The sequence below is a fragment of the Rhipicephalus sanguineus genome, chromosome 6 (genome assembly GCF_013339695.2).
Source record: "Rhipicephalus sanguineus isolate Rsan-2018 chromosome 6, BIME_Rsan_1.4, whole genome shotgun sequence".
NCBI classification, from domain to species: Eukaryota; Metazoa; Arthropoda; class Arachnida; order Ixodida; family Ixodidae; genus Rhipicephalus; species Rhipicephalus sanguineus.
Genome location: NC_051181.1, coordinates 157778335 through 157806048, shown reverse-complemented (window position 1 = coordinate 157806048; position 27714 = coordinate 157778335). Strand labels below are relative to the sequence as shown.

At 48.2% G+C, this 27714-nt stretch overlaps 1 protein-coding gene across 1 annotated transcript in view; it reads right to left on the bottom strand.

The window, feature by feature from the left end:
• The window catches only part of LOC119396864 (fibroblast growth factor 9), a 126684-nt gene extending 103032 nt beyond the window's left edge, over window positions 1-23652 (bottom strand). The window contains exon 1 of the mRNA XM_037664214.2: window positions 23140-23652. Coding sequence (XP_037520142.1) covers window positions 23140-23596 — 457 coding nt within the window. The 5' untranslated portion in view covers window positions 23597-23652. The remainder of the gene's footprint in view (window positions 1-23139) is intronic.
• Between the last annotated feature and the right edge of the window lie 4062 nt (window positions 23653-27714).

Sequence of the window (27714 nt, the reverse complement as noted above, 5' to 3'; positions counted from 1 at the left end):
CAGGCAATTTGTACACAAGCACCGCTTCCCGGTAATCGCAATTTCGGAATCCCGAGTGCGCACCAGCATTCGCCTTTCTGGATACACTCTCATTTTTTCGTCGACTGGAGTGGATACCAATAGAGTCATGTTGGCGGTCCGCAATGATCTGACTTTTAAGGCTCATTACCTGCCAGTTGACACGTCAAACGAATATGTGGCAGCGACAGTAAAGTGGAACAATTTGACATTTACGGTGATTGCGGCATATATACCTCCTCGAGCAAGATTTGACGTGGACAGACTGCAAGAAGTACTAGATGCGGACACCTGGACCGCACATTTTAACAGGGGATTTCAACGCACATCACCCAGCCTGGGGTGGCAGAAGATCGTCTGCACGAGGTCGGCGTCTTCTCGAAGTAGCTCACAAAAATGACCTGGTAGTTCTCAACGACGGTCGGCAACCTTCTACCAGGGAGATCGATCCAGTGCGCTAGACGTCACCATGATGTCCTCTTGCCTCACGCGGGCGGCAACCTGGTTCCCAGATATTGAAAGTCACGGCAGCGACCACGTGCCAACGTACATCTCTTTGGGCTGCCCTCTGCAGCATATAAAAGGCAAGATTGTTCGCTGCACTGACTGGGAAGTGTACAGCGCGACTCTCGAAGATTCATACTCATCTGAGATGACCTACGACGAATTTGTGGATGCTATATGTCAAACAAAGCACAGTAGCACTAAGCATCTCAAGCCGCCTGGGAATCGCAAAACGGCTGACATTGAGTACGGAGACTTCGAGCAATACGCCGCAGATCTGAGAGGCGTGCTCGTAGAACGCTATCTATAGACGACATTCGCGAAGCCAGGCGAACGCAGAAACGCATTCAAACGTCATCTAGACAAGCTGGACAGGCGACAGTGGCGCACTTTCTGCTCCAAGCTTGATCCCAGAAAACCTCTGTCTAGAATATGGAATATAGCGCGAAGCTTGAGGATCCCGCCGACACAACTGCATCCTTTTAGTTCTGTTGCACTATCCCGCAACGTCAGTGAGTTGGACATGGCGGAGGCTTTTTGCTACAAGATAACTACAGCAACGGCGATCGCAACCATACCACGATTGGCACAGAATGTCTCTGCTGCTGTGACAGTAGACACTAGTGTGACGGACGAGCCGTTCTCGTTCCAGGAACTGCTCGGCGCCCTGGCTTCAGTAAACAAAACATCATCTCCTGGACCTGACTCCATCAGCTATGCTGAGCTGTCGCATCTGGGTGACAAGGCGAAGATGCACCTTCTTGCTATCTTCAATGCCAGCTGGAAGAGGGGTCGACTCGAACCTAGTTGGAAACGGGCTCGAATCATCCCTGTCCTCAAACCTGGCAAGACTCCAACAGATATAAACTCCTATCGTCCGATAGCTCTTCTCAGCTGTGTGGGGAAGATTATGGAGAAGATGGTGCTGATGCGTCTGGATTGGGTTCTGGTGAGCGCTAACGCCTATCCCCCACAGATGTCGGGTTTCAGAAAGGGCCGCAATAGCATAGATAACGTCATCAGTCTTGCCAACTGCATTAGGCTTAACAAACTTGCACATAACATTACCATTGCTGTGTTCCTTGACATCAGGGGCGCATTTGATAACGTGACACACGAGGCGATCTTACACACTCTGAGGTCTGCAGGAGTCAGTGGCTGTATGTACAGCTGGATTTCTGACTATCTCACTGACGGTTGGTGTACATGACTACGAAAGACGGCGACACCACTTTCATACAGTGCCTCGTGGGGTCCCTCAGGGTGGTGTATTAAGCCCGACTTTATTTAATGTTTCGCTCATTGGTCTGGAAAATGTGTCCCTGCATCGGTTGAGTTATCCTTATATGCAGATGACATCTGCATATGGAGCAGTGGCCGCAACCGTCGAGTACTACGCGGAAGACTGCAGAAGGCCATTAAATCCATTGAGACTTTTTTACGAACACGTGGGCTATCCATATCACCCGACAAGTGTGCCGCCATTGCCTTTACCAAACGGGATATGTCGCACTACAAGTTAAAGATTGCGGGCTCTCACATCCCATACGTGTCAAGTCACAAATTTTTGGGAGTGATCTTCGACAGATCCATGACGTGGTCTCCTCACATTCGATCACTAAAAGAGAAGCTCGCATCATACGCGAACATCTTCCGCATGATGTCAAGTAAAGCTGAAGGCTGCTCCGTGAGTGCACTGCTGCGAATGTATACAGCATTATGTGAAGGTCTCCTGCGGTACAGTCTTCCTGCACTACAGGGCCTCACCAAATCAAATATTCAGGTGCTCACGAGCATGCAAGTCAAAGCCTTGAGGGTGTGCCTAGGTTTACCGAAAAATACATCGACAGTCGGGACCTTGACAGAAAGCAAACGTCTTTCGGCTGCCCTGCTAATGAAGCAAGAGTTCCTCCGAGTCTGTCTGCGTTTTGCGGCAAGGGTACAAGATCATCCACTTGCTTCAGTCAGCATTTCTGAGGTGCGAATGTTACTCCCCCCGACGTATGAACAGCCGTCGATATTGTCGGGGCCTCCATGGCAGCTTCCTTCCTGGACGATAGTCACGACAGTGCCGGGGTTCAAGAGCAAGAGAAACACACCTGGGCCAGCGTTGACGTACTTCGCTCTTGAACACATCAACACCAACTATAGAACCCGCCGTCACGTTTATACAGATGGGTCTGTCACAGATGGATCATCTGCTATAGGTGTGTGGATACCGTCGGCGAATGTCACCATCACAGCCACTCTCAGCCACCGTACATCCGCCGCTGCCACTGAGCTGGCTGCATTGCGGAGGGCGCTTGCATATATTAAAGATCAGAGACCCGACTCTTGGGTGATATTCTCCGACTCACGAGCCGCACTGCAGTCCCTGAAATCTCCACGTACGCAAGACCAACTAGTCCTAGACATCAGGCGCCTAGGCAATAATGCTCATGAACTACACCACGATGTAGTACTGCAGTGGCTGCCCGCTCACTGCGGCATCGAAGGGAATGTTCGAGCTGACTCCGCTGCCAGAGCTGCGCATGACACAGCATCTGAGGAAATTGAAATTCCTTTTTCAAGAAAGACGCAGCGATTCTGGTGTCTGCGTTCGCGCGTAATCTGCAGAGAACAATATGGAGCGATGCGAACAACCAGTATGGACCGCTGCACAGAATAGACCCGACGTGTAGCTTTCATGTGCCGCAGGATTAACCAGACAAGATGAAACTTGCATTCACCGGCTGAGACTCGACGTTGCCTACACGAAATACTTCAAGCACAAGATCAGGCAGTCGGACTCACCCATGTGCACCACATGTAACACTCGGGAAGACCTAAAGCACGTACTCTGCGACTGTTCCCAATACGACGCAGAACGACAGATTCTGAAGGAGGCACTTCATTTGCAACGCGGCACGAGCTTGGAGCTGCGGCACCTTCTCGGCCCGTGGCAAGACAACAGTTGTGCGATGCGCAGCACAAAAGCGCTGTTGGCGTTTTGAGGAACACTCAGCTTAACCAAAGCCTGTGAAGGACTCTTCTTATGTATATATGTGTGTTTGTGACTGTATGTACTATTTGTGTGTATATGGTGTATATGTGATCATTGTATATACCATAATCACCCGACACCTGGAGTAGCAAGCCAGGCGACAAACCAGGCTAACCTCTCCGGGCATTTCATTAAAGAATCTTATCTCTCTCTCTCTCTCCTTTGTGTGTGAATGCTTTGCTTCGCTCTCGTTCGCCGCAAAGGCTCGGGCTGGCCCTTTCCTGCCGGTGTTACTATTTCGAGCCTCCTGATTTCAACGCGAACGCATTTGTTTCGGCGGCCTTGACGTGTTTATAAATTTGAATCGGCGATGTAATAAGAATGTGAAACATGTGTCACATTGTTCGCGCTGGCGCTAATCAGAGCTCTTTCGTGGAATGAGATGGGAAAGCCGCGTGCCGCTATAGATATAGTGAAGAAACACTTGACATGGCAATGTAAACTCGGCAATTACGGAGGCTTGCTCGATTAACAAAGCCCTTTCAAAGTATAAGTTCGGCGACGGTGGGACACTGTAAGCATGGTTGCGTAATAAGCTGTCTAGCGTCCCAAAGCGTCAGGCCAGTCATTACGTCATTCTTTCATAACGTCATCCGTACAGATGTGTTTACGTATGAGATTTTTTTCCAGTATCACCATGCTCCTTTCACCTGTACATTGCTGAATGTTTTTGAGCGCTGGCTTGTTTTCCTACTGCTGGGCCATCCCACTATTATGCATACTGGGGCACGCTAAGTGTAGTTGCCTAATACGCTTCTCAGCCTTTTAAAGTTTCAGGCCAATCGTTGCGTCACGCTTTGATAACGTTTTCCTTACATATGTGTTTATATATGAGTTTCTTAATGCGTCACTTTGCTCCTTCATTTGTATACAGTAGTTGAGGGTTTGTGAAGGATAGTTTGTTTTCCTATTGCTAGGCCATCCCACGATTCTTTCTACCTGGGGAGTATTCTTAATCAGACGCTCTTACCGGGTCATGAAACGCAGCTCGTCTGTTGTAGAGCAAGTGCTCTGAAACTCGACATATGTTAAATACCAAAGGCATGTGAGGATGGGACATAAAAAGAGAAGCATTTATAAGCAACAGCGGATATCTAATGATGTCTTGCGTGAAAAGAGTAGAACACTAAAAAAGTGTCTCATTGTAGCGCTGGAGAACGTATGTACGCATTGGAGAAAGGACGGCGCACCGTTGAATCATGCAGTATTGTTGTAGTAAAGCATATAACGTGGCGAAAGCGATGTATAAAAGATAAATAGTGAAATTCCACCGATGTGTCCGTTGCAATAAATATGACAGAAAAGTAATATTTTCTGCGTGCGCAAAACATTGAGGTGTTAGTTCTGGTGACCCAGGTTTTATAAACGCAAGCGTGGTGGAGTTCACGTGAAACTTATTTTGTCTCCCTTTACTAAAATTCATTTACAACAGCATTATATATTCCAGAAGTTCCCTGTATGAAAACCAACAGATAATGAAGCCAATGAAGGTATAGAGGACGTTAATTGTACTGCTTTAACTGTATTGTAGTAATTACGATATAAACGTATATCGTAATTACTACAATACAATTAAAATAGTACAAGTGACGTCCTCTATACTTTCCTTGGCTTCATTATCTGTTGCTTTTCATTACGGTTGTATCAACAAAGAAACGAGCCCTTAAAAATTCTCTTCAGAAATTCCCTGTACAGTTTCAGTCAGTATCGGCCAGCTGTACGCATTCCTCTGAGCAAGTGAAGCTTCCCTTCCATCTATGCGAAAGAAAAAGAAACATCTCTTTATCACGCCGTTTCAATAAGGATTTCAGTATATATACGTAGTATGCTCTCAGAAGTCGCGGAGAATGAGCCATTAACGCGGCATTTATCAAAGCGCCGCCCCAGGAATCGCCAATAAAAACGCATTCGAGCTTCTTGTAACGCAGATGCAACAAAGTATGAGATTGACGCGTGCCCCCTTATTTGCAAGAAAATACGACAAACGCGCCGCGGCCGTCCAGTCGGGAGATTCGGAAGATAGCTGATTTTTTTTTTTTTTTCGGCGGGGCCTTCCCGATTCCGACATAGCGTGCTCGGCTACTTTTCTCTTCTCGGGCGCGGATCATTTGCTGCACCGTACCCATGCACGGCGGCGCCGATAAGCCTCGGAAAATATGTTCTTAGAGGCGCTCGACGTCGGCTTCGTTTCCACTAGCCTTATAGCAACTCCGCGTAAAGCCTTTCTCTCGACTCCAGAAAGGCGAGAGAATAGCACTTTGATAGCGGCGAAGTAAAATGCGAATTAAAGAACAAAACAGAGTCAGCCGGCAGATATTCATAGCACTCTCTGGCATCTACCGCGATCCTTCGCCTGTCCTTTTCCGAGTCTGGAAATCAAATCCAACCACGGCGCTGTCGAGCTGTCTCTCACAGCTCGGACTGAACTGGTTTCTCCTTGGGGCACACCTCTTGTGTAGAGAGAGGCTTTTATTGGGGGGCCTTCTTTTAATGCAGCTTTCAGCTTTAGCCGGCAACGTCACGCCGCAGGCGCAACACCACGCGGTGGTGAGAAAGGAAAAGGGTTAACGACCCATCCGGGAGGGTCTGCCCGAGTGTAGTGTGGTACACGCGCTTCGTCTCACGAGGATTGTACAGCGCCCTTATAGAGGCGTGCGTGAACTAATCATTGGCTTGGGATCACGTACAAGCGATAACAACTTGAGATTTGGGGTCGGCGTCTTTCCCTGAAAGATCATTAGATCGAATGTATATATTAGACTGTCACGCATTGATTGTCTTACATCTATATAGTTGAGAAAGTGGTGTAATGTCTGTCCATAGGTGTGACAGTATGAATACGAAGTGGTTGGAAACGAGCAGCCGAGGGCAGCAGTGGATCAGCAGTTTAAGAGACTCGGGCCAATCCAGAAACTATATACGTGCACATATCAGAAGTTTTATGAACAAAAATATAACCTTTGGAAAAGTTGACTTTCGTGTCACTCGGCTGGGGACCTCTCCAGCACACTAGCACAACTCAAACATTATAAACGCAAAGTAAAGGTGGAAGCCGACGGATGCAAACACAATGTGCGGATAGGTTGGAAAACAGGAATAGATGCCTTCTAAGGCACATATTCCCGTTCTTCCAACCTATCCGCACATCTCTATAAACGCTGTGTTTTGTGAAATAATTCACGGTTTTAATCCACTGATGCCAAATGACGTAATTAGAAAAAATACAGCTATTCCACGATCTTCTAAGTCAAGATATTGGAACGTACCCAAGTGGCTGAAGTGCAACGCACTGAGAGCGCAGACGCATCGTTCCAATGAACGCAGTTGTTTTTCGGTAGCTCTTTTGTATTACATTCTTATATTAAGCGGTCATTACACGCTCGACGCGTCTTAACGGCCTCGGGAGAATGCGAGCGAACCGCTTTAAGTTTCATCGCTCGTGCTTGTACAATTGTGATCCATCGTCTACATTCTCCACTGGCGTCAGTTTTTCCCCAGCTTGAAATATTATCCCCATGTTCTCCCCAGTTATTATCCCAGCCCGAATGGAACTATTACCTCCTGTTCCTCCGGTGGATCTATTACCGATTCGCCTTGCTTCGCATTCTTGCGAGAATTATGTGTGGGCGTGGCGAATCTATAGATTTCCAGTTGCGTTCCACCGCAAGCACTTTCCTACGAAGCTGTCCGTGATTATTATTGTCAGTGTGTCACGTCCGCTCATTACATCTCGATTCCTTCGCGAAACACGCATGCGCAAAGCGGCCGTGAAAACCCGCACCGGTGAGCTAGGTGACCTGGAAGAAGTTTAAATGCCCGAACCCCTTTAACGACCGAAATACGGATGTGTATACGTGCGAGAGATGCTAAAATGGACATAACAAAAAACGAAGCGATTCTCCGCAAATCCACACAATTATCTCAGCGGGCGATCTGATACAAGCGCGGATTAGGAGCGAAAGAAGTTGTCTCTCACGCGTTTTGTGCCGTGAAACTGTCGAATGGACGGAAGCCGCTGCACCCTCCCACCTCGAGGCGCGCAAATCAATGTTGCGTGCGTGTCTGGCAACGAGATTATAAAGTCAAATGACGGATAAGGAGCGCAGCCGCGGCGAAGGCAGCGCGTTATAAGTGGGCATTTCGCGGCGCGTTTATACAAGTCGAAGTGGGACTCTCCGCCGCGTAATCCTTCCTTTTTTTCTTCGCGCCGTCCGGTTGCCGGTCTCCCCTCTGCATCAATGGCGCTTCTGGCTCCCATCTGAGCAATGCACGCGTGCGCAGCTTTACACGGCGAGATGCAGAGGCAAGAGAGAAGGAGGGAGGGCGCCTCTCACTAAAAGTATAGCCACAAATTTCTGTAGACACGAAGCTATAGCATCCAGTTCTATTAGTTCACTGGAAAATACTGCCGCGTTTCAGCTGCATGTGAATCGAACCCTGCGGATGTGGTATGGTGGCTATGGCGTTATGCTCGTGAACGTCGGGTATCGAGTTCGACTCCCGGCACTGTTGGCAGGCTAACGAGGTACGCCTCGTTATCTAGTATCCTCCCTTCTTATCATAGTATCCTCCCTATTTCTGCGGGGCCTTAAAATCAATCACTCAATCAATAACATAATTCAATAAAAGACGCTTAAATTTGTATTCTTGTGAAGCAGGAATAAGGGAGTGGAAACAGTTACCAACTATAGATTATCGAAAGTGTGATCTTGAGCACTATAATTAAGTGTGTACTACCTAGTTGCTTGATAGTTCCACCGCCAGTTTTCAGAAACAGCTCGATGATCGACGTAATGTTACTTCACCACCCCAAAAACAGATCAAGTATTTCGTCTCATATGTCACAGCTATGTACAAACCCTTCTGACAAGTTATTATTAACTCACGGAGGGGGCAGAGAAAATACATCTACAAACATTTCCTTTGCATCATCTTGTATAGACAAAGCGAATAAAACAGGTTGTAGGTGTTATATGGACGGCCATATACTGTTCCGTTGTCCTAAACTCAACATTTTACCATGTCTTCATATCATAATCCTGGCGAAAACAAGTGCCTTCGTTGAAACGTTGGCCCCAGGGACGTTTTTTTCTTAGGCAAGTGTGCATCATTTGTCACTTCACGCGGTATCGTCATTACCGACATTAGTCAATGTCCCGAAATAAATATTTCAGTCTTTTATCTCTCTTTGTATGTTGTGTTTACCGCTGAATTTGTTTCCGTTTAATTGCACGTTTGACGTTATCAAGAGCGTACGAGGCCGGTGTGGGCGCCGACTCCACGGAGCCGTGATGCGCGTCGATTCGCTTCTCTCCGTTTGCCTGCTGCGCTCACCTGCACTGTAGGCTCCACGGCACTGCACGTTTTTAGCGGCGCAGCGTACAGGAGGCGCGTTCGAAACCTTGCGCGGCACCCCGCTGCCAAAGTCGACATTAATAAGGCGCGTGATCAATCGAAACGCCGATTGGTCCGGCCTTTGACCGTCCGTTCGAGAGCAGCCTTAAGCAGGCGGCCTTCTGAAGGCCCCACATCTTTTGGCAGCGTAGCCATGAATACCTGCACCGCAAATCTTCAACAACGGAGGCACGAATCTGGGAGAGAAGAAAACGATGCACGATAAGGAACCAGCGGGAAGCCAGAATGCTTCCTAATGAGCAACCACGCCGAACGTCATCGACAGCTCGCTGCGCACGTAGCAAGTGAAGGCTTGCGCATCGTGAGGTGGCGGCGCGAGCGAAAGAGAAAAATTGCTCGCGATTGAACGCTGTCGTGCGCCGAAATGAATTTCATCGTGCGGCGAAGTGTGTGTGTCTTCCTCCGACACGGGGAGCATTTAGATTAGATTAGATAGTTACATGGTGGCGACAGAGTGAGCAATGCGACTTAGCCTTATTGGCATCGTAATTTGTTCTAGCGCAATTTATTTAGAGATCGGCATTCCAGAGTGGTTCGCCGAGTTGTAGTAACACGAATACAGAACGGAAAGACACCGCGATTAAATGTCCTCGCTTTCACACCTAAATGTAGAGCACTACAGAGCATTACACAGAATATTACACAGCGCATTACAGAGCGACGTTTAAAATCTATTGTTGATCATGCTGTCGCGTTGCGATGGAGCAGAAGAGAACACTGCTCATGCTCGAAAGTGCACGATCAAGAAAAAAAATGCTTCGTGGTACGCTGACGTATTACGTATTTGCGGAAAAAGAAAACCTCAGACGAGGCTAAATATGTATAACACGGTGAAGTAATGAGCAAATTGACATGGCGAATACGTTCGAGATCGGCTAGGCAGCGCTATTGTGGTACAGCTGTTTATCTTTGCGAACCATGCACTGTGCTCGAACGTATCGTACAAGACCAGCTCTCGGTAATGAGCACGGTATAGCAGAACATAGCAACTAAGCTGAGAGAGAGAGAGAGAGCACATTTAAAGCGATAAAGAAATGCAAAGGAGAGACAGGGCGGTTGACCAAACTAAACATAGGCGACACGAAAAGGCGAGCGTCCCCCTGTGGATGGACACGGTGAGTCTACGTCGTGGAGTACGTGTCACCGTAATGAGAACATTCACCGCGAAGAAGCAAATATAACTGCTAGTCCTCTTGTGTCGCGGCCAAACATTATTTTATGTCATCCATTAAGTAACGCAAGGCGATCAAAATAAGCGTGCGTGCCAGTCTTGTAGCCAGGCCAAAGGGGAGTGGTGCCTTTGGAGTCGCCCGAGCGTCGCGAGAACGTCGCCCTCCTTCTGGCACGCAACATGTTCGCACCGCTGACACCCTGAGCAAGCGGATCTGACGCTGCGAGCTCTCGCCCGTTCCTGACACCTCCAAGTTAGCGATGGAAAGAATGAAGAAGGAGAGTTTATACGGCAACGAAGCGATGTATAGAGGGCGCCTCGGTGCTCGCGAGAGGGAGAGAGAGAGAAAGAGGCAGTGCAGGCATCCGCGGCATAAACAAAGCGAAAAGATGCCACTGCGCTCCCTGTCTACTGTAGCCTCGCGCCCTGAGCTTGACATTGGCAGGAGCTCTAAATCTGTACTGATGGCGGTTGGGAGAAGTCCACCGAGGGGCGAGGGGAATGCGTGGCGGGGAAACTCAGGCGCTCGAGACACTGTATTTGAGAATGAGCGTAGTAGTGGTAGTTCTACTGAAAATTTGCGACGTCCGTGATGGTAGTAACGATCGTGAAAGTGAAGAAAGGCGAACAAATATTAAAAGGCGAGAAAAGAATGTGCTTGTTCAGAAAGAGAGCAAGTGGCATCTCCAATTGAGGACGCTGTGACGTGACAGGAACTGACGTATTCAGCATGGCATGGCAGATGGCCAGACGAACCAGCAGAGAAACGAATCATCGAGGGGAGCCCTGTAGAGAACGAAACTGAGAGAGAAAGAGAGAGCATCGACAAAGAAGTGTGCACAGCGAAGAAACGCGAAAGCGTAAAAAAAGAAGAGCGTGCGTCTGGCAAGGTCGGGCTGATGAGGCATGGATAATTTCCCGAACGGAGAGAGGCTGGTCACAGGAAGGTGATTTATGGGGGCCGCGCCGGTTGATCGCCGCGATGAGGACTGCTGCAGTCGGGGAGAGGGGACAGTGACGCGGAGCATCTCTCCGGATGCGAGAGAGTGTTTGCGCGAGATTGATTTAGGGCAACAGAGAGACAGGGGCCGAGTGTATACGTAAAACGCCGACAGAATTGCGGGCTCTCATTCAGAGGCGCGTTCCGTGTCTCTCGACTCGCTGGAATCTGCCCGCCATGTTTATTGAAGCGTTTAGTCCCGCTTATTTTGAGGGAAGGCGTGCGACTCGATCGAGGAAAGTGGACGGATGACCTCTAGCTAAAGCCCCCCCTCCCCCCCAAACAAAAATAAATAAAAAAGAAAAGCGTTGACATCTTTATTTTCTCTGTATATGGAGAGAAAAGAGCGATATCAGCTGACCTGTCTTCACGCGACAGTAAAGCCACTTTGATAAAGGTAGTATAGTAAAATCCTGCCTCAGGAAAACGCGAGAAGCGTATAAAAAACGAAAGAAAAGAAAGATTATACATTGTATCTCCACTTTCTATTTCTCCTAGCTTTACCTCATTCGCCATCTCAAATTCTATGCTATACTGACGCTCCCCGTTGCTATCTGTTCAGTTGATTTTATGACAGCGCTGCACGCTCATCACTGGTTAAGTCCGTCTTATGTACAAAGCTCATTATGGGCGTGTGCTATCGAGAAAAAAAATACCGGTCAGTACTGACATCCTTTTTATATTTTCAATGATATTAGGCAGTTTTATAATATGATACGCAGGCTTTGCGTTCCTTGGATTCTTACGCTACCGTTTTTTGTTTTTTTTTTCATAACGTGCGTACCTGGTGAGTGGTGAGGTGCAGTGGTTACAAACGCGAACGCAGATCTCTGGACAACCTGTTCTGAAGCTGCATATTATATAACAAGAATACGCAGCTAATTGTTTGAAGCATATTGAACATCAATTTACGTTTAAAATCAATTTTACATGAACAGAAGCAGCGGTAATTTATACAAGATGTCACGAGAAAGCAAGACTTTCATGAATGCCAGCATGGTTGGCGTGCTGGCATAGTTCTTTGCTTATAGTATTTGTTGCTTCTCTCAAATTTGGACTCGATTCCAAGAGATGCCAAACGCCTGGGGGGGAGACAGAAAATTAGGTGGGTAGATGAGATTAAGAAGTTTGTAGGTATAACGTGGCAGCAGAAAGCACAGGACCGGGTTGATTGGCGGAACATGGGAGAGGCATTTGCCCTGCAGTGGGCGTAGACAGGCTGATGATGATGATGATGATGATGACTTCTCTCAGGATGTAACAACAGCAGTCATCGAGCAACGTCTCCCCGAGCAATAAAGTTATGCACTTGACGGATTTCGGTGCCCTGCGATGTTGGAGGCCACTCTAATCGCTTTCACTAAACGCCGCACACGCGAAAAGGAAAAAGAATGCTACCGTAAAGCTTCTTTGCCTGCACCTGTTGTACAAAAGTGTTTTCTTTATTTCCCACGCCACATTTACGTTCTCTCCGGTGCCATCACGTCGCAGTAGGTGGCACAGAGCAGTCTCCTCACTCCGTCACTATACATATACGCTCAGCGTTAGGTACCGAGCGACACATTCCCTGTCAGTGCACGGCGAGCCGCATCAGTTTTATTGCGGGCATATTCAACAGCAAGCAGGGCCGCTGCAGCGTATGGTCTTGTGTCCACACGTGCGCATGCGCATTCCCGGAATCTATCGCAGTCACCGTCCCGTCCCTCAGCGTCGTTCCTTCTCGCACGCGGTTTCGCACCGCCGCGCGCGCGTGTGTATACGCGTACCGCGGGAATACAAAGTAGCTCGCAGGCGTCCAATGGCATCATTTTTCTTTCGCCGTCCGCCGTGTGGCCCGCGCAGTGACCACCTCCACCGCGGTGCCATGTATGTGCGCACTGCCGCGTGCAGGACCGGTGCCTTATCGATGGCGGCCGCCCTCGGCTGCCGTCCTGGTGTGATACCCCTTCACCGGACGTTACGGAATCTTGATTGATCCGCCGATCACAAGGTACAAAAAATAAAGAAAAGTAGATTTGGAGGGGCGTTGGGGGGTGCCAGGCAGCGAGAATCAACAGCGCGGCTTCCTTTGCACAGCTCTGCGCGGTGCAACTTTCGAAGCACATGACGGTTAGGAGCACTAATGGATGGGTCTTTCGACTTTTCTTTCGGACTACTGACTGACGCACACTTACACAGTACCCTACATGTCCCAGTCTGAGACCTTGAATACAAAAAAAAAAAACAGTGCGATGCGCCTGTTTTCGCAAAAAGAGAGTGTGCGAAATTGAAGTGTGACTGTGACAGAAAAAAAAATAATAATTCACTAGCGTGAGAAACCCTCGATGCTTTTGTTTGTTTTTCTCGCTCGCAATCTTGATGCGCGATCACGAGTAAAATAGCGAGCTTTGCTGTTCATAATTAGGCTTACTCGTGATGGCCGCACGAAATGCAAAGCGAGTGACGCCACTTACAGGTCCACAGAGCCCGAAAAATTACAGCAAACTTTGGAAGCCCTGGAAAGCACTAGTATGAAGTTGTATATGCTCATGGTTAGATGTCTCAACCAAGCGTCTTCGCTCAGCTGCTGAGCCGAGCTTTCCGACATGAGCGGGCGATCTTGGTGAAGCACCATATATCTTGGTGTTTGGCATCTTGCGGCTGGGTTCGTCCTGATGAACTCGAACCCTTACCTGTACGTAATGCATTCGCTGATCTTCCCTCGGACTAACCAAACAGTCTGTTGGGCTAGTTGGCTATCCGGTATTACTGAAAGAGTATAGCGCAAAAATGACAAACACAGAAAAAGAGGGTGAACAACGAATTTGCGCTACTCCGTTGTCCACCCTTCGTCATTTCTGAGCTTTACTCATTCAGTGTTTCCCGAAACTAATTGCGTTGAACGTCAACGCACAGCTAAGAGGAATCGCTGTCGGCAAGGCGTCCCGCGGAACGTACTTCTTCGGTGCGTGAGTGCCGAGCGGTGTGAAACAAGGCCAAACAAAAAACGAGGTGGCGAATACGACTCGCAAACCAGCCATTACAACAGAAGACACGTGTACGCTGTTTGCTTACAAACCGACTGCAACCGTGATTCCCGACGCGGCAATAAACCGAGCGAGGACAGCATCCGTCACCGCCGGCACAGGTTGACATCTGTAAGTGCGTCCCTTCGAGTTACGCCTGTGCACGCTCACGCACCACACCGTCATGATAGCAGCTGCGAGAGAAGGCGCTTGCCGCGCACGCGTTGGCAGTGAACGCATTTTGCCCCCGCTCCGTTTATTTACCATAAATCATTGCTTTCTCTCTCTCTCTCTCCTCCCACCGTAATGCCCTCTCCGCTCTCGCCTAGGCCTCGTGTTTCGAGTTCGACCTCCGCTTCCTCAGACTCGGCCGAGCGCTCTTCCACTTTCGCCCTTGCAAACCAAGTCTGCCATACGCAGTGCGCAGTATATTAAGCACTGTTATATTCATTACCGCTAAATCTGTGCAGCACTGTAAAAGGCAGCGTAGGCATCGCAGTACCGTGTATGTTGACACGAGGAAAAGATTGTGGTCGCGATGAAACTTGTATCCGGACATTCACAATAAAGACGCTGCGACGCCGTGCTGAATATGTGCCTAAAATACGTTATATATTTGGAAGCCGCTTAAAAGCAACCTTTGAAAATAAGAAAAACGAGGGCGTTATTCTCTCCTTGAGTTTCCCGCCTTTTCGGAACAATTTGTGACGCCAGCAATCTGTCCACGTGACGTCAAAGGGAAATAAGCTCTCGATTGGTCCAAATACAAAGGATATCAGATTATCAGTTGTGAATTGGCTCCTACCCTGCTTTGCCATGCAGGCAGTCGCACGCCCGTTCTGCCTTGTCTTGCATGACTATCGTGCGCGATAAACTGTTTTCACTTCGTTTTGTGCGCTCTCGATTGCTCAAGCGGATATAACAGCGTAGCCGAAAAGCGCGAAATATTGATAGGCTCAGCGCTTAGTGCTCACATTGTCCACGTGTTTTATGAAGAAGTAAGTGGCGAGGAGGCGATATCGCCTGTAGGAAGGGCAATGAAGGCGAGAAAGGAACCACACTCTCGTCATTGAACTCGGAGTGGTTTAGGGGCCCTTGAAGTGTTGCGGAGAGCCTTACTCCACTGCACAGCTTCTGGTTTTCACGTGCTGCACCGTATTCTCGGAACTGGAAATAGAAGCATGCTTTTCTCTTCTTTCCAACACGCACTGCGCCGTCACTCATACGTACAGCCCATAACCGTGTTTGCAGTGTTGGGCTAAAGACGGCAGTATGGGGAAATTATGGCTCATACGATAACAAGCTACTGGGCTCCCTAGTGGGAAGCAGGGTGCATCGGCGGGGCGCGGACGAGGCACGGCTTAAGGGCCGGGTGCGAGCATTTCTACACGCTGGCCGCTTCCGCTTGGTGTGTATGGACATAAACACCGAAGCGAAAAAGCGTGAACGAGCGAAAGAGTTCCGCATACCCGCCGTGGCTTCTCTTATCATGCGAGAAATGGTGAAACGGCAAGTAAGAGAGACAAAACGCTCTCTCTCTCTCTCGTCCTCTAAGAGGGTGTTATGTGTTTTACTGACTGGCGTCTGGGCACTGCGTACTTACGAAAAAAAAAAAAAGAGAGCAGGCAGTCAGTTAAGACATCTGTTCTGTTCTGTTGTAACTGACTTGCTGTGGAGAGGTTGAGGTCGATATCACCTCGGCTACTACATTTCTATAAGTTGCGCAGCGAGAAAAAAAAAAACGTTATCCACAACAAAAATTCACAAGTGAAGAAAAAAAGTGTAGCAAACTGAAACAACAAATAACATGACAGTGGACAGTTCGCTTGTAGCAGTTCACTTTGCAATAGAACCTTCACATTCACACATTTCTGTCCACATTTCTACCCACAGAATACGGACTAACACACAACTTCGTACAGAACTACATATAGCTGCTCATCACAAGCGCTTGTCCAGTGTCCACTAAGAAGTCTTTCAAAATATCGGTAACTTAAAAAGTGTCAAACTACAACAAGCACTGTGACCTACAGAATTACATTTTGCCGAAATTATTATAATAAATTAAATTAAATTAATTTTAACGTTCGGAAACATTCACGTCCAATCAAGAGGGAAGTCGTAGCAAATGAGTTCAGTCAGGGCTACGAAGCCGAAAAAGGCACAAGATAGCCAGAAAATTGGAAAAACTAGTCCAAAAAGTAGCCAACTTGAGCCAAGGGGAATAAAAGTAGCCAAAGTAACCACGGATGTATGAAAATAACTTTGACGTTTTCATTTAAATGACTGAATGCAACAGCCTTTCAGCGAAAATTTAACGCGTACGGCATAAACACTTCAATAATCAGAATTGCTGAGATTCAAGCATAAATTGTTAAGTTTAATAATCATTTCATGCAGGATGAGGAAGTTCTTGCGCTGTTGCAAAAAAAAAAAAAAGGACACTCTCTTTGAGCGTCTTCCATGACTTTTCTTAAAGGAACTATAAGTAACGACAGCAAAAATGAGCACACGGTCTAGGATAGAACCAAAAATCACAGTCTAGGATAGAACCATAAATTGTAGTCACCTTCGCAATTATCTCTCGCGTGATGACGAAGTCCGAACAGTCAATTGTCCAGAGTCAAAGTTCGTACCTAATCATAAGAAATGACGCAAACATTTCGTCGGATGTTGGATTTCTAATGTAGATGAGTGCAGAGCACCCTGGTTGCGGAGCCCCTTGGATTTATTTTGATTTCCAATTGGGGTTTAAAGTCGCGTTGAGCGATGAGTGGTTTGCACAACGGGGCCCCGTGCGACAGTTTTTCCTGTGTACCAGCCACGTATACAAAAGACTTTTGTTCTTGCGCGCGAGGCCTACTTGACTGGCAGAACGTGCAGTTGTTGTAATACTTATATTATGATTCCCACCATTGACCTTTACCCCTGCTTAAGCCACTGTCATCCTTTTCCATTAAAGTCGATTTTCTGTGTAACAGAACTGCCAAATTAAATTATGGGAGCTGGAAACACGATTTGGTAGCCATGTTTTTACACCACATACTCGAACGCCAGCGACAGCGACATCACCAGATATTGATAATCTGGCTCAAATCAAGGAAACAACGATGTAGCCAAAAACTAGCTAAGTAGCCAACACGTTTATTTATTTATTTTTTTTTGCCGCCACCGGCCTAGAAAAAGTAGCCAAACTGGCGCAATGTCGCAAAACCTGGCAACCCTGAGTTCGGTTACATAGCGTGGTATACGAGCGTTATTGCATTCCGCTCTTTTTAGAATGCTACCATCGCACTCAGGAATCAAACCCACGGCCTAGTACTGAGCAGCATAACGTCATACATCTTAATTTATGGATTTAGCAGCAGTTATAGACCGATGGCCTATTTATTATGACATTCATGCTTCGTTGACAATGTCGTTCTTTTGCGGAGGTGACAGAATGCTCCACACAGCCTAGTCGGTTTGATACCATTACTCGAAAGAAAAGAAAGAAAATATATGGAAAAGATACCCACGAAGTACAGAAATGCACTGGTGTTTCATGGGAACGAGGCAGGAATTGGAGCAAACACAAAGGCAACGCTAAGTCTAAATTTATTTTGTATCTGGTCCGCGCTCGACAGGGACCAAAAAGAAAAAGAAAGAAGTAGAAGAAATGAATAAACCACGAGATTTGACTGCATATTTCCAGCTGCATGGTTTCATCTTTCCAGACACGCATGAACATGTCTACGTGTGCACAGGTGAATACTACGCGAACACGGCGGTCGCTGAACCACGTTTACGACGTAAAAAAAAAGGAAAGAAAACGGTAAAAACAATCAATACTAGCGAATGATGGTCGCGCTGCGAAGGTAATGCTCTATAGAGGACGGGTTCCTGGAACTGGCCGTCCGCCTAATGAGAATGGAAAAGATGACAGAAACAACAGTGCGCCGCTTTGCGCAGCTGTGATCGTAGTATACTCGCTTCAGTGCACGCATAATCGCATATACAGTGCGTGCATCTCTTCATTCGCTTCGATCAGGAGGAGTGGCCGTTTCAGGTAGCGGCGCGGAAATAACCTCATATAGTCCGAGCGGACCAGACACATTCCATTCTGCCGGAACCCCCGAAAGAAACGAGAAAGATAGAGTGAAAAAAAGAAAGAAGCAACACCGGCACGTGAAGCACTACGCGTATTTTCGATGCGTCCGCAAGAATCATGCGGCCAGCCTGTGGAGTACATGCAGCCAGTAGCGGCACACGCAGAAGCGGCAATCCGTGGTTCTCAAAGGAAGGGGATTACGTACACCGCGCGTTCTATCCTCGCCGCACGGCCTGCAACAACCACGCACGAGGGCCAAACGACTTCGAGTACACAAATGCGTGTGCGGCGGCGATCAGTGTTGAGGCGAGGCGAGGGGGGGTGGGTGGGGGGACGTTAAAAACCAGCGTATCGATCACGTGCTCGCCGGCCAACACCGAAAAACCCCGTAGGCCTGAGGCCGCGTTCCTTTCGCGAGCCCGCAGAACAAACTGAGAGCTCCACTGCAACGCACAGTGGTTGGTACGAAGCGACGCGGTCTGCCAAAGGGAGCATCCGTGTGTCGAAGGGGATTGCACTGCGGGACAGGTCAACGCACTGACATGTCGAAGAAAGTGAAGCGAAACGTCCGTATACGCCTAGCCTGGAAAGCACCTATGTGTCCGCACGCTAGGCTCTCGCGTCCCTATAACCTTCCCAACGTGCTAAATGTATTAATAATAACTGCTGGGATTTTACGTGCCAAAATCACGATATGATTTTGAGGCACGCCGTAGTGGAACACTTCGACTTCTCAGCTTTCCTTGCTTACCTGTTTCAAACTCGCTGATGCAGTCGACAAAGCTTTGAAGTAAGACAGGCGTTAAATCACAATGAGTATCAGCTAGAATCTGCTAAAACTTTATTCAGTATCCTCTTTATCACATATTCCTTTGAGTCACACTCGAAAAGTTCACATAGTTTCCGCTGAACAAGCTCAAATGTTTCTTGTTTCTTTTTTCTTTACCCGAAAGAATAATGCGCTGAAATGTAAACACTGGTTCGAGTTTCTCTGCACCACAAACGCATGCATGCATCCTCTGTGCGCATTAATTAGGGCAGGTGGCGACGTGCCATGCGGTGAAGAGCACATCTCAAGTGTCGGAGGTGCGTGATGTGGCACTCAAGGTTTAGTTTCGGAGGTTTAACGTCCTAAAGCAATTCAAGCTATGAGAGACGCCGTATAGTGGAGGGCTGCGAATACCTTAGACCACCTGGGGTTACTTAAAGTGCAGTAATATGGCACAGTACATGGGCCTATAGCATTTTGCCTTTACCGAGATGCGACCGCGCCGCGGCTAGCTGGTATCGAGCCCGCGTCTTTCGGATGAGCATTCGTGCACCGAAACCACTGCCCCGCCGTGGCTGTGGCACCGAAGGATTCACATCTAATCACTCCAGTAAAAAGAAATGTATTACACGATGAGTTTCTTTTTCACATCATCCATGTATACTAACAAAGGCAGAAAACTACGAGAAAGTATGTAACAGCGCTTCTGACTCGGAAAGGAATAGATTTGCCGAGCACTGTTCGATCCCCTTCGTCACTTGAGCATCTCGTGAAGTAGGAAATCGTCGCGAGGGTGTGGTATGGTTTCGCATAACGAGTTGCGCTAGTCGAAACACATTGAGCATGTAGGTTCTTCCAAACTGCTTTTAAATGTTATAGGACCGCGATAGCGATTCTTTGGGTGTCGGGCGCAGGCTTAACGTCCGCACCCTACAACAGAAACTACTAGAGGAATAAACAGCACTATAAGGCGGGACAAGAGTACAGCACAGTGGTATGTGTCCTTTCGTTTCGTCCCGTCTTATAATATTAATTGTTCAGTTTTTACGTTCCAAAACAACGACATGATTATTAGTGACGCCGTAGTGGAGGCCTCCGGAAATTTCAACCACCTGGGGTTCTTTAATGTGCACCTTAATCTAAGCACACGGACCTCTAACATATTTCGCCTCCATCGAAATGCGGCCGCCGTGGTCGGGATTCGATCCCGTGAACTTCGGGTCAGCGATCGAGCACCATAACCACTAGACCAACGCGGTAGGTTTTGTGCCGTCTTATGGCACTGTTTCCTGCTTATAATCAGGAACCAACCAGCCAAAATGCTCACCCTTCTACTGGAGGATGACCGATATGTTGGCGTATTGGGAACGTCATCTACGAGTCGACCTTGCAAAACTGCACATCCATATATCAGCGACACGACAGACGAGGGCACTAAGACAGAAACAAGTCAAACGAAGGTGGGGTCACCTCTAAACATTTATCACTAAAACGCTCAAAGCAGCGCTTGCTCTGGATGCATAAATTAGTGACGTAGAAGTAGACCAGGCAAGAATTGTTGAGATAATGAGGGAAAAAAAACGCATTCATTGAGGGCAAAGTCATCACTCTTTTTCACGACCGAAATAAGTGGCGTCGAAACGATAAACGAAGCAAAAGTGAGACATCGATGCGCATAAATACTGGAAAAAAAAAAACAAAACAGGACAACCGCTGTTATCACAAATTTTAGAAAGTGTGCGCGTATCAACACAAACCCCATGCCCCTTTAATACAGTAAAACCGGGGAGATTTCTCATTGTCATTTAAATATAATAGGCGAAATTATCCACAGTGTGAGCCGAATCATGCATACACGGGAAACCCTTGGCGTGAGTGCTGACAGTAAGCAATGTGTAGTATTCGAAACTTGAGCTGTAGACCGCTGCCCTGTTAGAGTGCATTAAGAGCTTCCGTCGGACACAAGATTAACCTCCGGTTGATGAATCAAAATAATGAAATCACAAGGGCTCAAGTAATGTGGGAATGGATCATCCCGCAGCGCAAGCACAAATTGTTATCAGCTTTCAAACACGTGTTGCGATAACATACGTCGGTAAATTGTATCCGCGCCATTCATCATAGATAAGCCTCCCGACACTCGAGCGCACGAACCCGCTTTTCCTCTTCTCCTCCACCGTTTAACTTCGTATGCACTTTCTGCTTCAACAGGTTGCTTACATAACGAGAGAGGAAGTCGTGGAGGTAACTAATAGACTCGGCATGAAGTGACCGAAGGGTTTAAAAGCACTCTTCCTGACGTCACAGCCTCCCAGTACAATCAAGGAGAAATTGGACCTTCTTGGATTCCTAGACCTTTTCTTATGGGTTATCGGCGTTTGTAATGCGATAAATTGCAACAATGGCTTTATTTCGAGTATGTGTGACATATTGCATCACTGTTGTGCACGCAGTTTGAAACTTGGAAAGACAGGAGTAGAGATGCACACACAGCGAAGCCAGTCAGGCGTGTGCTAAAGCTTGCGTAACACGCTTACGTAAAGGCGCTACATTGAGAAACTTTACTTCGTTCGCGGTTGACTGGGCACCGAAGGACGTCACAGGGAAGGTTGACAGCCCGAATTAGCCGTAAATCGCGTCAGGTCGCGTTAAGCATTAAGGTTAGGTCACGCACATGTGACGTGCGCCGTCGTCAGGTTAGCATGTATTGAGGTCACCTCGTCTCCGTTTACCGCCTCTGGGGTATGCAGAGAGTAATAAAATGCGGCGAACTAGTTTTAGCCGAACTCCGCTTCTAGGGGTGACACGCAGCGTTGAAAGCGAGCGTGCAGGCCTTGCTCGGCTCGTCGGGCAGGGTCACTGAGTTACTACTCGCTACTATATATCTACCGCGATGGGTGTGAGTGCATTACCGTGCGCAGGTACACAAACTTTCACTTTGAATAGAAGCCAAATCCTTTCGCAATAGCATCAACGCGTAACTATTTCCCCTCTTCTCACTGCCTCTCTCTCACACGCACATACGCCCACAAGTAGGATAAGCACAAAACGCTAGCGCGAGTTCTCGAGACAGTTCCTTACCACGTGCAAACCAGTCATTCCGGATCTCTCGCACATGGTGAGAATGTTGATTTGTTCCCGATCCCAAGAGGTAAAGTGTTATTACCAAAATAAAGAAAATCACGATTTCGGAGTCTTTGTGCCGTGGTTGGTTGCCGAACGCGTTCGTGCCGCGCCTCACCAATAAGAAAACGAAAATTTTATATAACGCCGGTGTGCCGCACCGCACGACGTGGGAGCTGCGCGGTGCAGCAATAAAGAAGCCGCGGGAGAAGAAAAAATTGAGGAACTGGTCTAACTCCGCGAGCGTTCGCATTTGGAGACATGCTACGTGCTGCAGGAGAGCGTCCGAGGTACGGTCGCAGCGAGGGCGATAAAAACAGTCGGGGATACGCGAGGGGTCACTGGCGAACGAACGATCGAGACCCGTCGACGACGCTGCCGTCGTGGTGAACTTCCCATGAGGACCCACGAGGGCACGCAAACGGCAAGTTATCGTTACTTGCCGTTTACCGATGCCGACTAGCCGCTGTCGGAGAAAAAAGAAAACTTCTTTCCGGCTTCGAATTCTTGGAGTGCCTGTGTTACATTGTGATTCTGCGAACGTGAAGCTGTAGCTACTGCTGCTATCTTTGGTTCCCTGTGATGTGCATCGCAATCAGTCAAGGCACAACTGCCACGATGCACTATCGTCGTTTAACGAGCGCCGAAATATATGGAAGCAGAGAGGAGACGTAACTGATAAATCAGGAGAAAATATTTCGACGAGGAGCTATGAAGCAGTGTGAAGGCACCGTAAATGTCTGCGCCAGAACTGAATGAAGAAGAGAAAGCAAAAAAATAATAAAAATAAACAAAAGTGATGAAGAACGCCAAGGAACTATGTCAAGCATTAACACACGTCACATCCACCGCCTCCGCGCTATCACATCCCGGCTGTCGCGGCAAATGACAGTCCGAGCCGAGGCTTCTTCGGCGGGGGCCGGTCGGCGGTCAATCAACGCGACATAACTCACGCGCACGTCCTCGGAGCAAGTAGAAGAGGAGCACATCCGTGCACTGACCGTATCGGTTCCGGTCCTCCCTGGTCCCGTTGACCTTCCCGTTGGCGTGGATGACCAGGTTGTATCCGGTGCGACAGTAGAGCTGCAGGTAGCGGCTCGTGCCGCGCGGGTGCTTGACGGCCTCGTTGGCGGCGTCGTTCGGGTCGTCGGCCACCATGCCTCCACCACCACTGTCCTGCTCCTCGGACGAAGAGGAGCCTTCGCCCAGTTCATCGGCGTCCGCACTAGCAGCCATCGCTGCGGCAGCACGCGCCCGTCCGTGTCGCAGCCGGCGCACCGTCGTCTCCTGAGAGCTGTCGCTGCTCGTGTTGTCGTCGGCATCTTCGGCGCTGGCGTCGACGCCGCGCGACGACGCCGCCACCGAAGCGGCGCGCGCCCTCGGCGACGCGGCGACCAGAAGCAGCAGGAGCATCGCGAGGAGCACCACGACCAGGTTCCGGCATCCCGGCAGCGGCATGCATGATCATCGCGGCACCGCGGAGCACTGCACAGCCTGACGGCCCCTGAGCCGGCGCCGCTTTTGAAAGCTCCCCTTTGCCGCGCGGACGCGCTACCCCCTTCCCCGCGCGCAGCGTCGCGATTGGGCCACCCCTTCAGACCCCTTCGCCCTCCCCCGCGCGGCTCTTTCCCCGACGGCACTGCTGCGAGAGCGAGAGGAGACGTCGACGCGCGCGCGTCAAAGCCGCGTGTTTTGCGCGTCCGTTTCAACGTACAGCGCCAGCCAAGGGGAACAACGCGGACGACTTCTCCCGCGGAGGTCACCTCTCCCCACGTCTTCCGCGATCCTTCTGCTTCTTCTTCCTCAGTGATGCGGCAACATCCAATGAGTCACGTGTCCGGCCATCGGTGGTCGCGCTCAATCCACGCGCTTCTTCGTTTCTCCCTCTCCGAGGAAATTGCGTGTCCCTCCCTCGCCTCCAGTGTGTTTCTGTTTTCGTTTTCCGCAAAAGCGAGCGCGAGAAAGCGAAATCGCGGCCACTAAGGTGAGACCGCTTCCTAATTTGGTTCACAGATTCTCTGGCGTGGAACGCCGCGATTCGAAGAACGTCGGCAGCGATTTGTTATTTCTTCGGAGTCGCGAAGAGGCGTTGCAAGGTACCGCCTCGCAGAATAAAATGTGGGTCGCTTCTCGTAACGCACGTGAAGAAGTGCACGCGCCGCGTTAGCCAACTTTATACGGCGTCGCGCTGCTGGGCGCGAGATCGGGAATTCGATCCCGGACGCATTTCAACAAAAAACCAAATACAAAGAACGTTGGTGTACTCAGATTTAGGTGCACGTAGACGAAATCCAGGCAGCCAAAATAAACCCAGAACTATTTACAACAGCACGACGCCTATAGAAGCTTGCTCCGCATTCCTCATATTCACCTCATGGTTTTGATGCGTAAAAACCCAGAGATAAGTCCATTTATAATAAAAGTACGCTTAACGTGGCCACGCAATTCGTTTAGGCAGTGCTGATTACCCACTTTTTATACGTGGCAACATATTTAGAGCGGCATAGCTAAAACTAGTCTGACAGTTTTGTAATTGTCATTCAAAGAATGTTGCAGGATTACGTAAACCGCACAGATACGTTCAAGTTTTCATTTTTTTCCCGAGAACTACCCTTGAGTGGAATAGCCTAACAGCCGATGTTGTGGAATGTACAACACTTGATTTATTTGTAAATGCACTAAACAACCATTAACAAAATGCGCTATTATTGATTGTATAACCACGCATTTTTCAGAAATTTGCAACGTTTCGCTTTGCGTTCAATATGTTTCAGTCGGTAAAATCATGCTATTCGTTGCACTGTTCTTGTTTTGTTTTTCTTAAATCGTTACAACAATGTTCTAATATATGCCTTTGACATTGTATATCGTGTTTTCTGTATAGTTTTTTTTTTGTAATTATTACCCACGTCACTGTGCCTGTGTGATGTTATTTCTGTTGCTTTTGCAGCAAAGAGTTCTGTATGCCCATTCCTGCTTAAGGCCTGGTAAACAGGTCAGCAGTATGTAATAAATAAATAAAAAATTAAAAATTCATAAAATATATCAATAATAAAAGGCAGGACAAAGAAACTAAAAACGCGGCACTCCTCCTTCACTGTCCTCGTCTTTCATCGGAGCTTAATATGTCACGCAGTAAATACCAACTACGTCAACTTTCAAGATACGATTAAATAAAATTAGTATCAATCCAGGTTTTACTGCAGTTTCAGCTGGTGAATTTGACACCACCTACTTTCATATTGTCTTATACCATCATATTGTCTTATACCGGGAACACTTTTCATTTCTTTTGTGGTAGTTCGCAATTTTTGTCTGCTCCGGCAAAGCTGTCTACTTTGTTCATTCATTCTTACTTTCCTTTAGTCTATATAATCATGCGCTTAATCCTACTACTCTACAAGCGTACGTTTACGAACAGCTACCTTTATCTGGACGTACTCACGCAGAAAATTGTTCAGCCGGTTTTATCGTTCGTTCCTTCACACTTTCTCTTACGTTCACTGATAGTTAGGCAAACAACCCGGCACTTAACTCCCACCGGTGTCAAGGTCGGGAGGCTGCGTGCCGCGACACTGGACGATTATTGATCATTAAAGAGCGAGGGCTAGTCGCGGGCAAGAGGTGTTTCTCGCCCGCGCAGGGCAAGAACAGCAGTGCTGCCGTACACTGCCTGATAAAACCGGGCCCTGCACCTGCGTCGTCGCCGATATAAGAGGAGGCTGCCGTCGCGAGAAACCGGCAGCTGCTCCGCAGCACGACGGCAGAGACCGACCAGCGCGCCGAGTTACGCGCCTAGTTGGGACTCCTGCGAGGCGCGCTGCGCCTGGTCGCTCCCGTGCGCGCGCGCTGGGCGTCACGCGCTTCCAGGCGAAGGTCTCGTACAGCGGTGTTTGCGGCAGCTCCGGGAAAAACGTACGTAGAGCTACCTTCGTCGTCGGGATGACGTGACTCGGGCGCCAGCCATACACAACCAGCTTAACTACAGGAGAGAAGCTTTTTCCCACGAACTCGTCCACCTCCAATAGTCTTCTGGGCAAGTCTGTACTAAACGTGCGCAGACGCGGATCCAGGTCTCCTTTTCTCTTTCTTTTAAAGGGGAGGGGAGGAATGTGCCTTTGCAATGGTGGTTTATTAATAATGATTGTTGGGGATTTGCGTCCCAAATTCACGATACGATCATGAGAGACGCCGCAGTGGAGGGCTGCGGAAATTTCGATCACCTGGGTCTCTTTAACATGCACCTAAATCTAAGCACACGGGCCTCTAGCATTTTGCCTCGATCGAAATGCGGCCAGTTGAGAAATGGTGATTTGTGATGACAAATATTGCACAGATGCTTGCGATTAATAATAATAACCTTATTCGCGTCTCAGTGATCGTTTTAACGACGCCGTAACATCTGGGTTTGTCACAAGTTTGTTACGAGCCATGCACTAGCGCTGCGCACACAAGTTTTAAAGGGGCGGGAGAGGAGGGATCAGAACATACAAGCATGCCACCTGTGTCTGCGCATGAACCTGCATACGTTTTTTTTTTGTCTCATCGGTACGTCTTTTACCCACTGACCTCCAATTCCGTTTTGCTTCCCTTTTGCAGTCACTCTTGAGTTAACAAAATTAGCTGTCAAAACATAAGAGAACATTGGTTACACTTTGTGCGCTTCGTATGGTGTGCCACACTGCCCATTTTTCTATTAATTTCAGTATGATTATGATCTATTTGCCGTTGCTCACTACATGTACGCGAGTGCGTACGCCTACGATATCTGTACTCGATTTCTTTCAAATGAGCGCACTGTAGCCTCCAAGACAAGCGATTATGGTTGCAAGCTTAAAGGCGGCTGCTGCAGAATCGGTGATTTATCGAAGCGTTCTATCCGCGGACCGTAAACTGATCCGTAGTCTTCCTCTAAACATCGCTTGCGCGGAATTAAAGAAGGTGAATTGGTTGAGAACTCGTCATAGAATTTGCAACCAGTAACCCTGGTTCTAGTTCCACGATTCGGAATTCGAATGAACGTTTAACGTTGAGTCTTACATTTACTCTTTTCAGTTTGCGCTGCATGTCGTTCCTGTCCAGACGGGATATGCTTTTTCACTCCGCCCAGACTATTGATTATTTGTTTGTTTTAGGACATACTTTGATCGTTTGAGTACTGTCTGTGTCTTAAGTTATTGCCTATTATTAAGCTTTATTCATGTTGGTGGAGGTCATTACTCAGCTTATGCTTTTCTTGCTCTCCAAGCAAAGGACTTCTATAAAATTGGCATGACAGATTTGTCGCTCGTGGTGTGTATGTAAGTCTTAAAGCACAAGTTTCAACTTCGAAACGCAAAGCGATGTTTTCACATAAAGCCAGAATTTGTTTTGTTTTGTTTTTTAATCTCTCCGCTTTTTTACCTGCCTATGTGTTCATGACCTAAGTCCATTCAAATGTTCCATTTGTAGGATCCTATCTTTAATGAGATTAGCGTTCTTCGGGTACCTCTTGTATTTTGCAGTATGGTCGTATCTAACCTCTTTCATGCCACCATGGGCTACTGCGTATGACACACTCGGCATGTGTTCAAATG